We start from the raw sequence: 14,920 nt of genomic DNA, 5'->3' as shown, positions 1-14,920 counted from the left end.
TTATTTAAAGATGAAGATTGCCTGGAGTAAGAAATAAAACTTCTTCGCGAAAGCGAGTTTCAAAGGTTTTGCACCATTCAAAATGATACACCGGTGAAGTACAGTCAAACAGACGTCTTAAAAGCACCATAAAATTGAAGTCCACCTTGCTGTCTAACGATCGCGTTACTTCTGTTTGTCGTTGCTTCGAGAAAATTACGCGCATACTTGCTTAGCAAATAATGATACACCGGAATGACAGAGGCGATCTTTATGCCTGCTATTCAACATCGTCTTGCAGCTTCCATTGACGACTCGTTAAATGTCTGAAATAAATCTTAAAGGAGTTTTTACACGTCTAACGTTGAATTGTAAAATGAAAAGTTCATGGGAAAAATTGGAAAAAAAAGAAGAAAAAAGGTTGGAATTATTTTATCGAATAACGTACGAATCGTTTCTTTCGTTCAATGTTTCCATAAATAACACATTCCACTTCCGTTTATCCAAATAGAACTTCCATCTGTCTGGGAGATGGAAACCTTGCGTGAAACCTTGAAGTTGCCTTTTCGCTGTACTCCTCGTATTTGGTAATACTACTCGAATTTATGAAGTTACCCAACCGATAGCTTTCGAATATCAAAGAATGCCCATTGAATCTGAAACGAACATGTCATTTGACTAGATATCTTAGCTAATTAAAGCGATCACCTGGAAGACGGTTTGTATCCTGATTTGGTAATCTAATTAACTTTCTTTCTGTTCGCTGATTAGGCATCGAGTCGTCGAATCTTTTAAGTGAAAGCTATTCTCTTAAACTACATAGCTGCATATTCAGCTTCCACGAGATGTAGAATACTTCGTAGAAAATATTCTTTTGCATGTGGAAGAGAATCAAATGTAGTAGTACTGAATCGGTAGAGCTTAAATCTTTCAATTCGAAAGTTATTTTCAGTAAAATAGCGATACGATACTTTTTATTTTTCTATCGTTGGAAAATTTCTTAAATTCGAAGGAGGCTTGAAAGGATCGCCAGTGATACGCATGATTTTTTTTTTTAATTTTAAAGCATTAGAGATCTTTCTGCTCGTTAAAACGAGAACGAAATTATCGTCGCGAAAATTGTGAACACGAGAAAACCACAGCGGGGTTAATACATAAAAATTCATTTTCTAATGGAATTTCAAAATGTTTCGTATAGCACGCGTAATACAGGAAGATCCGTAACTGGCGATACAAATGTGTACAGGGTGATTGTACGAGAAAAGATAAGGCGAAGATGCAAAATAAAATTGTTCCACGGGTTTCGTTTCCGAGAAAAACAAGTTGGAAAATTAAACTTGTCTAATTTTGCACCGAACAAGAGTAAATAATCGACAGCAGGTTAAGCTCCGTATGAAAATAAGTAAAAAATGTGGAATAAAATATTTTCACAAGACGCTTTGTTCCCGAGAGACAAGAATGTACAATACCATGCACAAATGTACCATCTTTAACTGAACACGTTCAAACTTTATTTCTTTGAAAACGAGGGCTTAAACGAAGAAATTCTATCTCACAATCTTGATTTATTTTCGCACGTACAACAACCTTCTGCTGATCGTTTGCTCATACGCAAAGTGTTCTGCGCTAAGGCAAGTTCAAGTACACTCGATAAATTTTCAAACTCGATTTCCTCACGAACGAAACGTCGTACGAAGAAATCGTATCCCGTACTTTCCACTTGTTTTTTCACGTAGAATCACCACCACCGCGCCCGCTTCTACCACCCCAGTCACGGACCACCCTGTGCATTCGCAGAACGTGTCCACAAACGTTGCAATATACTTTGCATTTTGAACCTGCGCGCAAAAAGGCGACTCGCCACAGGATACCGGAATTGAAGCGTGTTTACGGAACTGTTACGGAGAGAAGGACCCTCGCAGAGAGGTCGCAAAGCGGAGTGCTGTAATCGAGGGCCGCGTTATTAGCAGACAATATCGGTATCTGGTCGCGCGAATAGTTGCGGATCGTTATCTACGCGATGGTACACGCAGCGGAGACATAACTTGTCCTGGACGATCGTCGCTTATCCCGCGGGATCGCGTGGGCGTTAAAGCGCGCGCGGTTCTCTCGCCCACCTGAATCGATTTCAAATGGACAACACAACCGTCGTCTGTCGCTCGTTTCGTTCTATCCGAGTGTCCTGTTAACGGTCGACGCAGTTAAAAACCGACACCGATCGCGTTTAGCCACGGGATCCTTTTACGACTTTCCGTGTTTCTCGTTACGAAGCCGTGGGATTTGTTAAGCTTCGCCGTTTCGGTAATTGTTGGCGGGTCGTTAGGAATAGCAGCCGTGTTTCACGAACAGTATGAGGCTGTGATGGTCTTTTCAGAGGATTGAGCGATAAGCTAAACGAGTCTCGTGTCGGGAAATTGAATATATTGGCAGGAGATTACGAGAGGATATAACAGATAGCGTAAATTGAAACGTTGATAGGTTTTTGTAATACTTTGTCGTTTGTCATAGTTTTTCTTAAATATTAGTAGGAATATTATTTATATTAATGTGGTTAGATCAGGTCCGTTGTTGGTTCATTATCGGTATAGCAGTGCGTGATATTTATTTTTAGTATATTTAATCCAAATAATTCAATGACTAGATTCCATGATCTTAAAGCACATTCTTTTCGGAAATATCAGGAAAAATGCAGTCCTGTTATTAATTATAATTTGTACAGAAAATGTTTCTCGCAATTCTAAGAATATATTCATTCCTGAAACAGTTAATTCCAACATATGTTAATCACGTTTCATCTCGATCTTCTCTATCCACAACGAGTGAAATCCACAAGATTTCGCGTCGGTTTAAGCTATTTCTCGAATTGCCAAATATTATTCGAAACAATGTTTGAAACGCAAAATATTACATGGAGGGGAGTTCGATTTTCGGCACATTTATACCGATCTCATTCACAACAATAAAGCAAATATTTGGCTAGCTACGTTCTTCGATATGAATTCCAATCGAAATGTTTAAAACTTCCGAAATTGTCGGTGAAACAAACGAAAACATTCCCGTTAACTCGCCCGAAATCCTTGCGAAATCCGCTCTATTTCCAAAACAACGAGCAACGAAACCGGCCAATCGATCGTCCCTACTGTCGCGGCGTCGACGAATCGTTTCGTCAGTAAAATTAATTGCATGTCCGTTCCTGGAATTGTTGTGTATCATATCGAGTGTTTATCGAGTGCAGCGATACGCGTTGCCACATGGACAAACACCATGCGAAACGATTTCACAACGAACGACTCGTGAGTCCCTGCGTTGCGTAATTCGACGTGCTATCCTGAACCACGCTTCGATTACCATCGATTGTTAAATATGTATGAGAGATTTAACCCTGTGTGGGCAAACTGGGTCGTCATTGGCGAAATTTCGTCCTTGAATTTCGTCCAGAAAGAATTTTGATTTCTTCTGGAGAACGTTCGAAAAATTTGAATTGAATGGACGGGTCAGTGCTATCGACGTGTACACGCGTCTTCTTGACGAACGATCGTTGAATTTTCGACTCGATACATTTTAATAGAGAAATTTAAAGGGACAAAGACAGCAATAAGGGATGAGATTAAAATAAGTTAGTTGAATTAAGGTTATATTATAGGTAGAAAAGACATGCAGTTTCTAGGAAGGAATATTTCATTATCTATTTTAATCACTAAAATTGATAAGCTTGAAATAGTACAGAAATGGAGTTTTAGAAATATTGCTCTAGGTTGTAATTTTCTAATTTCAATGACATTTATTGAGACGTAGAATCGAGGATATTACAGAATAAATGCAGTTATAAATCCCATTTAAGAAATTATACCCAGTGTTTTCTTCATATTTCAGTATGTTATAGCCTGTATCATTAAATTATTACGTTCGTTGTCGGTAATTAAAAGTCTTCGAAATAAACGATACAATTAATTTTGACACGTTAAACGCGACTCATGCAAAAAGTGGGACGTCTGAAGGAAAATGCAACGTTCTCCTCGACCGTAAAGGGTTAGAAAGCATACATGGACATCGGATAATGGAGGATGGAAGTGGGTAGTAAATCATGGAATAGACCATGTCAAAACGTCCTTCAATATATCATTGTAGGAACGTGCTTAAGGAAATGTCGTAGGTGTGAGAAAATTCTTCGAACATCAGGTAGGTATGATTGAGATATTTGAAAAACAAGAATTCGAAGATTGACTACGTCTAAAAGTCATTTTCTTGGTAGTAAGAGAGTTATTTATAGAAGTACAAAATTTACATTCGAGGTAGGTGCCATAGCTTTGAAGTACGTATAACGTTACGACATGTAGGAAACTATTAAAACAGTGAATTTTTTAATCATTAGCCAACGTCACAAGGTATTTCTAAACTGCCTCTGACTTTCCCATAATCTCGTTCTTAAAACTGTCGATCATCTCCAAGTTTCTACTTTCTTTTAATAAACTGAAGCTTTGGTTGGAAGAGTCAAATTCTCAGGATCGTTAGTTCACACAGTAAGCGATTTTCATCACAATTTCACAATGATTTCCTAATCTTCCAAAGAGATTTCAAATATTTTCAATAGTTTCCCAATTTCCTAAACATCCTATTTCGCTGCGACAGATTCGTCCATCCAAACCAAACTTCCAGATTTTACACCGAAATATAACAGCGACGTTTCACTCTCTCAAAACTACCAACTTCTCCCTTCAGATTTCAACACTGGCGCCTTCAACCAAATCCTCTACCTATCCTAATCTTGAAAAGACATCTCCACAGAGTCATCACAGCCTCGATCACTATCATTTTCGGATCAGCAGAAACAGCACTTCCATCCCGTTTCCCATATCAATCAACCAAGCGAACATCGTATTCTTCAGCGGCCTGCCAGGTGTTTGTTTCCGCGTCCTTCGAAAAATCCTTCTTCCTCCGTTGTGACAGACGTCCTCGAGATCGTGCCAATTATGGTGACCAGATGCCAGGCCTAGCGATTTAGCAGATGGAAAAGGTTCACGGCCACGACGATCACCTTGGTCGATCCCACGAGACTAATGCGCTTAGACCCTTCCTTCCTATACACACCGATCGTCGATGATCACGATCTCGTCGATCCTGTTCCCGGGTAATAATTACCGGCCGGCTGTCAGTGCCAGGTCAATGGGAAAGCATTGGAACGGCTACGAGAATCGACAGCTTCCGCGGGTCGTTAAACCTGAAACGCTTCTCGCTGCCGTGCGCCACCAGGATACGTGGCTCCGCGACTCTTTTCGTCGTGATCGATGCATTAGCAATTAGAACGCGGAATTGGGTCTCTCTCTCTCTCTCTCTCTCTCTCTGTCGATGATTCTCTTCCTTTCAATTGGAAATCGATCGAGTCGTTGTGTAAGACGAAGCTGGTTAGAGATGTAGAGGTACAAGTGGTGATCAGGTAGCAGGTTTCTAATTGCTTTAGCAACGGTTTAAACAATTTTGGAAGAATTTTGGGGAATTTAGAGAATCGAAGCATCGCGCGCTGGACGTTGCTTTGCTTGATCGTATGGCGGGAGATGGAGCATGGGGTGCTAAGTGATTTGATTTGGGTGATTTGTACAATAGAAGCACGACGAGGAATAGTTTAGATTACGTAGGATTCTTCGAGGAAAAAGATTTTGGAAATTCGATACAGAATAATAATATTAAGATCTAGGGACCGTACAATAGCTTCGATGAAATGATTTTGTCAATTTTTCTGTAGAATAGGATGTACAAACGCGTGGAATATTTAGAGCAAAGATTCGAGGAATCTGGTTAGAAAATCAAATCAAACTCATTAGCTGGTTTCGATTAAAGAAGTAACGCAAAGATTACGAGTCAAAGTAGACTAACATAAACGAATTTTTAACTGGCGTACTACATAAAGCGAAAGCTCGTTTCCACGAAACGACACGATTCTCGAAACGTTTGAAAGAATCGTAAAGGAAGTGACTACGATCTTCTTCTCGTGGTGCAGCAGGTCGGAAGTGTTTCGAGCATCGACGATCGGTCGGAAGGTCAGAGGTGAGGCCTCGAGCGTGCCTCGAAAATAGAACGTGGTCACGTGGTGGGTACCGGTTTAGGCCGTTTCTATTTCAATTATCGCGCGACCGGGCAATTTGCTGGCGTTTAATCGCCGCCGAATCGCCGGCTAGCCTCGGGCTCGATTATAATTCTCTTCTCCACGTGTGTATACGTGGGGTTAGAGCAAAGTGAAACGGCGCGCGTGCGCGACCATCCGAGATCTAGATCGGGACTTTCCAGCCGCTCGTTCAGGAATGTTGATTAACGTGTTAATTAAGCGGCGCCGTTCATGCAAAAATTCGAACTGGTAGAAATGAGAAGAAAATTATTTCTCGTCGTGTGTTTCGTTTTTCGTTTACGGTGGTTCAATGAAATTCAGCTCTTTTCCCGAAGGGATAAGATAATGTTTGGGTCGAAAGTGAAATTGAAATTTTCTTTTCTTTTTTCTCTCTCTATCTCTCTCTCTCTCTCTCTCTCTCTGTTTGTTTTTAAAGTTATTCCACGGGAGGAAAACTGGAAGTTACATGGACCCAGTTTCGTCTGTGGCTTACGTAAGAGAAAAGTTGCCACGATTATCCCGCCATTTTTTCCCCAACTTTCTAAAATTTCTAAGTGTTACGTTATGTCCAGTGGAATGGTTCGATCAAGTTCGAGAAGTTGAGCAGAATTTAACGCCAGATTCCTTCTTTTAGTTACGATTTTCAGTCCCTTGGATATTTTTCATATCGAGTAGAATAGCGCGACAGAGACGAGTTTATGCGAATTTCAGTTTCTGTAGAACGATCTTTAATCGATCGAAACAGATTCATTTTTTCTACTTGGTACGTTTCATTTACATTCTGTGCCATTTAATAGCAACTTTGTCATTGTTTGTTCGATCGCTATTTAATTTTGCTTTTTATCTCGCTTCCTATTCGATAGTCGTACTAATCTTTTTTCTTTCGTTTGTCTTTTTTTCAGGAAAACGGTTGTCTTTACTCTCACATACGATGGGGCGAGGCTTTCGTGGTCGTTTACAGCGTGACGTGCAAACGAAGTTTTCAGGAAGCTCGCGGATTGCTGAAGCAACTGGCTGACTTACGTCTACCATCCTACTTCACTGCTCTGTTGCTCGGCAACAAGAGAGATCTGGATCATGCTCGGTGAGTGTTAGATCCAACTATACGCGTTAAGATTAGCGAATTAAAGGTCACAGCCGCTGCGGAGATTAATTCGGTATTCTAGCGCGGAAACATGGTCGCATAAACGATCATATCTCGACGATTCTAACCGAAGGAAAGTTATTAAACTCCCACAAAATTTTCGGTATAAAGTTGTATTAATCGTCGTGAATATCGAAATATCTAACCGAGTTACACGATATTAGATCGATGTGAAAATATCAGGCTGCGTTGCTACATATACTGCTGCTTTATACAGAATACTAAGTCCCGTTAGCGCTATAGCAGAGAACTATAAAAGAGATTTTGAGTTTAGAGAACCGATCGACGTAATCTTATTACCACTACAAACGTAAATGATTTAGTAAGGTTTCTGTGTCAGAAAGTTATCAGAAAACACAAATATCAAGTCCACGATAATTCTACATAATTTTATTAACATAACTGTTTCAAACAAGAATATTTTGGTCTTTTGTATCAAAAAGTTATCGGGAAACATAAATATCGAGTCTAAAAGTTTGGAAAGTTGCTTGATATAATGTTATTAACTGAACGAGTCACCTCGACCAGTTCAATGTCTCTCGTTTTTGTATGAAAAAGCTACCAGGAAACATAAATATCAAAGAACCTATAATCTTGTAGAATTAAAATCCAAAAAATTATCAGAAAATCCGAGTCTAAAATAAAGTGCAGGTCCAAACGAGATCCAAGTCGAAGTATCAAGCGTAAAAGTTTAGAAAGTTGCTCGACATAATTTTATTAACTTAACAGCTTAAAACAAAAATATTCTCGTCTTTTATATCCAAAAATTATCAGGAAATATAAATACCAAGTCTAAGAGTTCAGAGGATTGCCCGACATGGTTTTATTAACAAACCGAATCACCTGGACAACTTTAGTGTCTCGGTCTTTTGTATCAAAAAATTATCAGGAAACATAAATACCAAAGAACCTATAATCTTCTAGAATCAGAAACCAAAAATGATCAGAGAATATAAATACCAAGTGTAAAGGTTTAGAAAGTTGCTCGACATAATTTTATTGACGCAACAACTTCAAACAAAAATATCCTGCTCTTTCATGTCCAAAAATTATCAGTAACTATAAATACCAAGTCTGAGAGTTTAGAGAATTAGCATAATTTTATTAACAGAACGAATCATCTCGACCACTTCAATGCGTCGATCTTTTCTATCAAAAAATTTCTATCAGGAAACATAAATATCAGAGAACCTGTCATCTTCTAGTTCGAGTCCCAAATACATTATGCAGATTACGTTACAGGATTTTCCATGGTTGAAAAGTTAATATTTTTTAAACTGAATGAATCCTACGGTGAAGAAGAAACAAGAAAAGAAGGAGTAGATCCGTTACGCTGGAACCACTCATAAAGAAAACAGGGATCCAACGATCGAATGGAAGTCACGGCCATTCGAATTTTCCACGCGACTAGCACCGACGATACAAAGGAAAAGCTTGGAAGTGGCGATCGACGTGGCCGATCGAAATCGCGTCGACTAATCGGATCGAGCGATTCTCGACGCGCTCCGGCCCGCGTCAATCGCCTCGTTACAAAACCGTTAAACATAATAAACACGGTGGACGGTGCAGTGGTCTGACCCGTTTCTCGCGCGGCCCCCGAGTCTTCGACACACTTTTCCCCTGGTTTGATTGTCATCTAATTGCTGGTCCTTGTCCATGGTACGGAAAGAATCGCGATATCATTGGCCAACTGTCGGTCGCCGAATACTCGCTGACTTCACGATCACGCCCCTGGCGATTTCACGCTGTCTTGCGTGTATAAATATGTACTTATGCTCGTACAGCTTCGTGCAAAAGTTTGATTCTTCTAAACAGAGTAAGAAGCAAGATTTGCTCCTTCTGTTATTTTGATCATCTAACCCTGTTGCGGTCTTCCAATTCTTATATCCTGATCTTATTCTTGCATCGATAAGCGAAAAGAATATTAAAAGTAATATTAAAAAGAAAAGAAATCTTTATATCTCGAAATTGAAACGGATAAGTTGCTTTTTTAAAGTTAAGAAATTTTTTAACGACATTTACGCTGTTAACTCGAAGATGACCCAGAGAACGCGCTAAATCCTTAGACTTAGACCTGACTCCTTATTCATCTAATTTCATTTTCTTTATTTAATCTAACATTGAAGGTTATATATAAGCTCGTATCGACGTTTTATAAACTTCATTTTGCGCCAATCAATCGCGACAGTAATATTTTCCTGTTAACAAGATGATTCATGTAATTCTGGTTATAGAGAATTAAGTCATTCTTAATGTTTAGAATACCCAATATAATTATTCATACTTATCACACTTGGGACTTTGTTCCGAATAATCTATACAAGCCTGATTGATTAAGAGAAAGAACGATAGTGGTGTTTTATTTGGAAGAAAGCGACGGGCGTGTCTGTTGCCGATTGAACTACGGTTTTGATTAGCTACTTTGATTAGATTTTGTATGACGAGTTAAAGACGAGTTCCGTGAATCGTCAGAGTTGGCGTCTTCATCGAGCGTACAAAAGTATTCGTTGGCTCTAAAAATAAAAAAAGAACCTAAAACAGTATTCTTTTTTTAATTGCTTGACTCATTGTTTAAGCTGGACAGATGTAAAATTAGATCAGAATGTCGAGAATTTGGCACGATCTATTTTCCAACGATTGATCATTTCATGGGACAACTTGTAATTAACCGTCTTTGTAAACAACAATTACGGTTCTATAACTAAATAGTCCAAGATGATATTTTGAATTGATCTCAAAGTTCTGATAGAATACAATTTTTTTCGTACTTGATATAAACGATGTATAACAGCGTCGTGTCTATATTTTACATTTTCAACTATTTCTATTCATTTTCAATTTTTTTCTATAGAAGGAACGAAGATTCCTGTTCGTTAAATATCGTGCAAGGATGTCAAAGAATTGGCACATTTATCTCGTAGCGAAAGTTTCGAGCTCTGATTTTTCCTTTGGGCCCTATTCATCGCGAACACTTAAATGTTACACGAAATACCTAACGGTATTGATGATAGTAATACGTTTACCAATCGGTTACTCGAGAGCTCCAGTTCTTAATGTAGGCGAAAAACTGTACTAACCTTTTTCGATTCTTCGATCAACACGCATATCCCCATGAAGAAATTTGACAAGCCAAATTAGTCGCGTACAAAGAAATTGCAGCTGAAAGGAAACTTTCAATTTAATTTTTCCCCCTTGTTCCTACCTATAGACACTCGAACGTTGCATGGAATACCTAACGGTATGGATCATAGCGGATTACGTGTAGCGACACAGTGCTCAAGAGTCCTAGTTTGCGATCCAGGTGACAAATTACACTGAGAGGTCTTTAAAAACTTAATGAGTCTGAAATTGCTGTTTCTTCTTTATCTTTGAGTATAATAACGAGTCAGATGTAGCAGATTATTGTAGCTTCGTACATATTATTATTATCGATCGTTTGTGTTGAAGTGGCCACCACTTCTACGAAAACTCTACATCTGGTCTTTTTAGTTTTCTCAAGCGCTGAAGCCATCGACAGCATATAGACAAAAGACTAGCACGAAGACAGACCATAAACAATAGACAGGCGACGTTGGCTTCGGGGTTTTCGGTTATAAGGTAACACTGCTAGCGTGCGGATCTGGACCAGCTCAAATTGTATTCCTACTTATTATTGCACTTCTCTATTAAATTAAATATATATATATTTTGTACCTTACACTTTATCCACGCGTTCTCTCTCTTTATACATCTAATAACCTCAACAGTTTGTTCTGTTAGCAAGATTGTTACTTTACCAGAATATCGCAATCGTTTCTTTCTCAGATTCATATTCGTTAGACGACCCAGTCTGATAACAACGATGAGTCACTGTTTATTATTCTATCTAATAAAGAATACTTGATTCACTATGTTAATTCAATTCGAGAATTTTTATCTGAGAAACGTATCTTACAGATAGAACATATCTTAAGTAGATACAGACGATCATACTCCGCGATGTAAGTCTACTGTTAAGTAGATACAGACAATCGTACCTTGCCGTATAATTATAGATAACGCCTACGATAATTGCGTAATATGATGATTATAAGAAAGTTAATAAGCGTTGCTTCTAATTATTACCACATCGTTAATTTCTATGGTTCTATCAAATCCACGTAACGTTACCACGAGTCGATCAAAGTGTCCGTGGCTGCTTATGAGCGATAACGTACCTGTTCGTCCTATTAATCTCGAGCAGTTCACTTTCCCGATACATGGAGCCCGCGTAGTACTCGCGTACACGCGTGCGTAGACGGTTGCTCGCGCGTGTGCGCTCCGCGATCCGGTAACAGGATCTTCGCGAAACGTTTCCTAGACGAGACGAGATTTCGCTTGGCGCACGCGATTCGCCAGCTACCGCTTCGCGTCCCTGTTTTTTTCCTGTCACCTACTCTCTCATCCGAAGCTCTCTCGTGATCCACACGCGGTGTCTCTCGACCGCGCGCCGCCTCGCCGCGTGTCTTGGATCGGTGCCTGGTGGCGTGAAACGCGAAACGAGGCGCCACACCGACCGCACTCCGACACCAGAGACCGTTTCGAGCACGACACCCGGTAGTGGTCGCGACTGCTCGCTCATCTAGAAACCGTTCACGCGATCTTCGCTCCGACAGCGATCTGTTTACGCGAGCGAGCGAGCGCGAGTCATCCAACACTGGCCGACTTGGATACGCCTCTGTCTACTGGCTATCCTGGTCGACGCATCTCTAGATCGATTCAGGCCGTGTCTGTCCGTCGAACGTTGTTCTACGGACGATGCTAAATGGAGGTTATCAGCTTTCCTCTTTTTTTTCTTTTTATAAAATTATTGAGCTTATTGTCTCTGCCACTTCGTACCACTTTTCCATTGCTGCTTCAACAACTCTCTATCATTTCTCGTTGCTTGCAGTGGCTTCCATCGGTGTTTTAGTACACTCGCTGGGCAGATCATTTTAGCGAAAATTCTATTGTTATATTTAATATATCAATTGTTATTGTTAATATACCAATTATTGTCGTCATATTTAATATATCAACTGTTATCGTTACGTATAATATTAAGTATATGAAAATGCTCTTTTCTTATTATATATCAGAATCTTGTTCGTATTCATATCTCGCGCAATGTTCCCAAGTTGCTTTTATACTTGTCCTATCGAGGCTAAAAGTGCTCCCCTTCTCAGTGGCGATTCAAGTTTACGTTTTCGAGATATTGGAAGGATTTCTTGTAACAGATAAGTGGGACTGAAAGTTTCTGGCTTTGCGATAGTAATTAATAGCGTACTATGTAGTTTCATAGAAGTTAATTGACGCTGATGGATAGCGATATCATAAATGAGTCGAGTCAGAAGATTTCTTCTGAACAACTAGACTGCGGATTTTTACGCGTTTATAGGAAATTTGAAAGCGCAGAATCGCGCACAATGCACGTACGAAAAATATATCAAATATTCGAAACGTAGTGCTTTCTATAACTCTTTGTAGGTGAAACACTTTTCTACCAAGGTTTCGTTTTTTCAATTATATTCGTAGATATGAATTTTCACACAAATTTTCTTTTCCTTCTAGAGCGTATAAAGATTTCCGATTGACCGGTGGTGCCGCCTGTACTTACGTTTAATTCTAAATCGCGAAGCAAGATCCTTCATCTTCCGTGGATTTCTCCGAGCGTTGATAACGGAGAGCAATCTCCCGAACCGATTTTCTCTGTTCGTACAAAACGCGAAACGAAGGTGTGGTTAACATTTTGAACCGACTCGCGACGTTGTGCATTTTACGCAATCCTCGTATTAATACGAACTTAAAGTGCATCATCGAGCGTTGCGTGATTCGGACGGGAGAAAGCTAGGAAATCGAACCAGTCGCCAATTTTTCCCATATCCCCTGAAAGTTTGTGATAAAGATTGGCCTACGAACAGCTGCTTATTAACCTTGTCAAAACGAGCACTGGCTTCTGAATAATAACTAGAGATAGTTAATGGAAATGAGTTTCGATTCGATAAGCTGAGCTACATAGCAAACATATGGTATATATCTGCTTATTGAAAAGGGTGTAAGTAGATTAGTTAGGCTTTTGTATGTGTGATTATTTATTACGAGGAAACATTCTATTATATATAATAATTTATTTTTATTCGTGATATACTGAAAAATGCGATTGGTGTTTTATATATTGTGATTCGAACGTGTGAAGAAGAGAGAGTGAGAGTAGGTGGGAGGGAGGGAGGTCTTGTGCACGTAACAAATTGACAGTTGGGGAAAGTGGGAGAATAATTGTAATTTTTGTCAGAAACGAGATAAATGTACAGAGAATGGTTACACGATCTTGGTATTTGTCTAGTGGATTTTCTGATGAGTAGCTTACGAATTTTTATGCTTTTGTGGGAAATTTAAGAGAGAAAACAATGCATAGAATGCGCGTAACACGCAGAAATATATGAAATGTGCAAGGTTCAGCAGCTATTATGATACTTGAGCTAGATAAAAACAAACTTCTGCTTAGATTACATTCTTTTCTTTGCCTTTATAGAAATATGAATTTGCATAAATACCCGCCGTCTAATTATGAGTTTCCGAGATTTTTCTTTATCTGTAAAATATCTCATATTCTTAGAAAATATTCTACCAAATATATCGAATATATATATTTCACAAAATATCCTAATATTCTACGTTCTATAAAAGCGTACAGAGATATGGAATCTATTTAAAAATTATAAAAATATTTCGTAAAATGCTATAATAAATAAAGAGTAACATACTTACCAATACTTCTCAATATTTTTTCTTTTACCAAGAAATATTTCAAAATCTTGAAAGAAATTTTCGAAACGAACGACGAATGCAACGTCTGACAAGTTTGTCAAAAATATTAGCTAATCGCGTCAGAAGATCTCTTAACGTGGAAATCGATGAAAAATCTAACGGGGAAAGATACATAATTTCGCTTTCGTGGTTGGCAACATCGTACGAAGGAGGGAAACTCAATTACTTTTCGTCTCGGCTTCATTCGTCATTCGAACTGTACGTCCGACTGAATTGACTATTTAGAAACTTTTTGAACAATCCCAGCCTTTCGAGCTCGTTTCATATGCAAATCCTCGGCGATTTTTCGCATCTTTTGAGTAGTCAGTGTCTGAAGGTACTCAAGAGTGAATCACAGCTTCGCGTGTTTTGTGTCGGGCCGGGAGAAAGCTGGCAAACGGTAGTCTTTATCGTCGTAACTTGCGATAACCTTCCATTTCCAGTTTACCGATGCTTCCCTTAAAAATAATCGTGTTCGTGATTGATGGACCGTTGAACGGTCTTTGATTGCTCTTGAGTGGAAAATCACCGTGCCAAGAGAATTCTCGTTTCGAGTATCTTGAATGAAAATTTCTAAAGCGATTGGGACATTACCGGGAATTTCGATGCTTGCACGGTACTTTACTGAATTGCTGCAACCTGATGTAAGTTTATTTAGCAATCGAGTTAATTACTAATGGCTGAATAATTGCATTTCTTTTTTACTAAATTTAATTTTTTATTCTTTGACGCAGAAATGTCTCTTCCACTACTAAACACGGTATGAAATTTCCCCAAGAAATCTCCATTTTTATTTGCGATATCAAGCTTTTTTTTATTTGAAATTTGCAATATATTTCTTTGCATTTATGCGAAACTTGAAATTACGAAAATCTACAAAATGCATACGGTAT

At 39.0% G+C, this 14,920-nt stretch overlaps 1 protein-coding gene across 3 annotated transcripts in view; it reads left to right on the top strand.

The window, feature by feature from the left end:
* Window positions 1–14,920, top strand: part of LOC100646606 (ras-related and estrogen-regulated growth inhibitor) — an 85,697-nt gene that overhangs the window by 55,739 nt on the left and 15,038 nt on the right. For all 3 annotated transcript variants that reach the window (XM_020866797.2, XM_003401380.4, XM_020866796.2), the window contains one exon: window positions 6,982–7,163. In XM_020866797.2, coding sequence (XP_020722456.1) covers window positions 6,982–7,163 — 182 coding nt within the window. The remainder of the gene's footprint in view (window positions 1–6,981; window positions 7,164–14,920) is intronic.

This window comes from Bombus terrestris, chromosome 15 (genome assembly GCF_910591885.1).
Source record: "Bombus terrestris chromosome 15, iyBomTerr1.2, whole genome shotgun sequence".
Classification (NCBI taxonomy): Eukaryota; Metazoa; Arthropoda; class Insecta; order Hymenoptera; family Apidae; genus Bombus; species Bombus terrestris.
The sequence above is the reverse complement of the archived record's forward strand: the minus strand, read 5'-3'. Positions and strand labels throughout refer to the sequence as shown.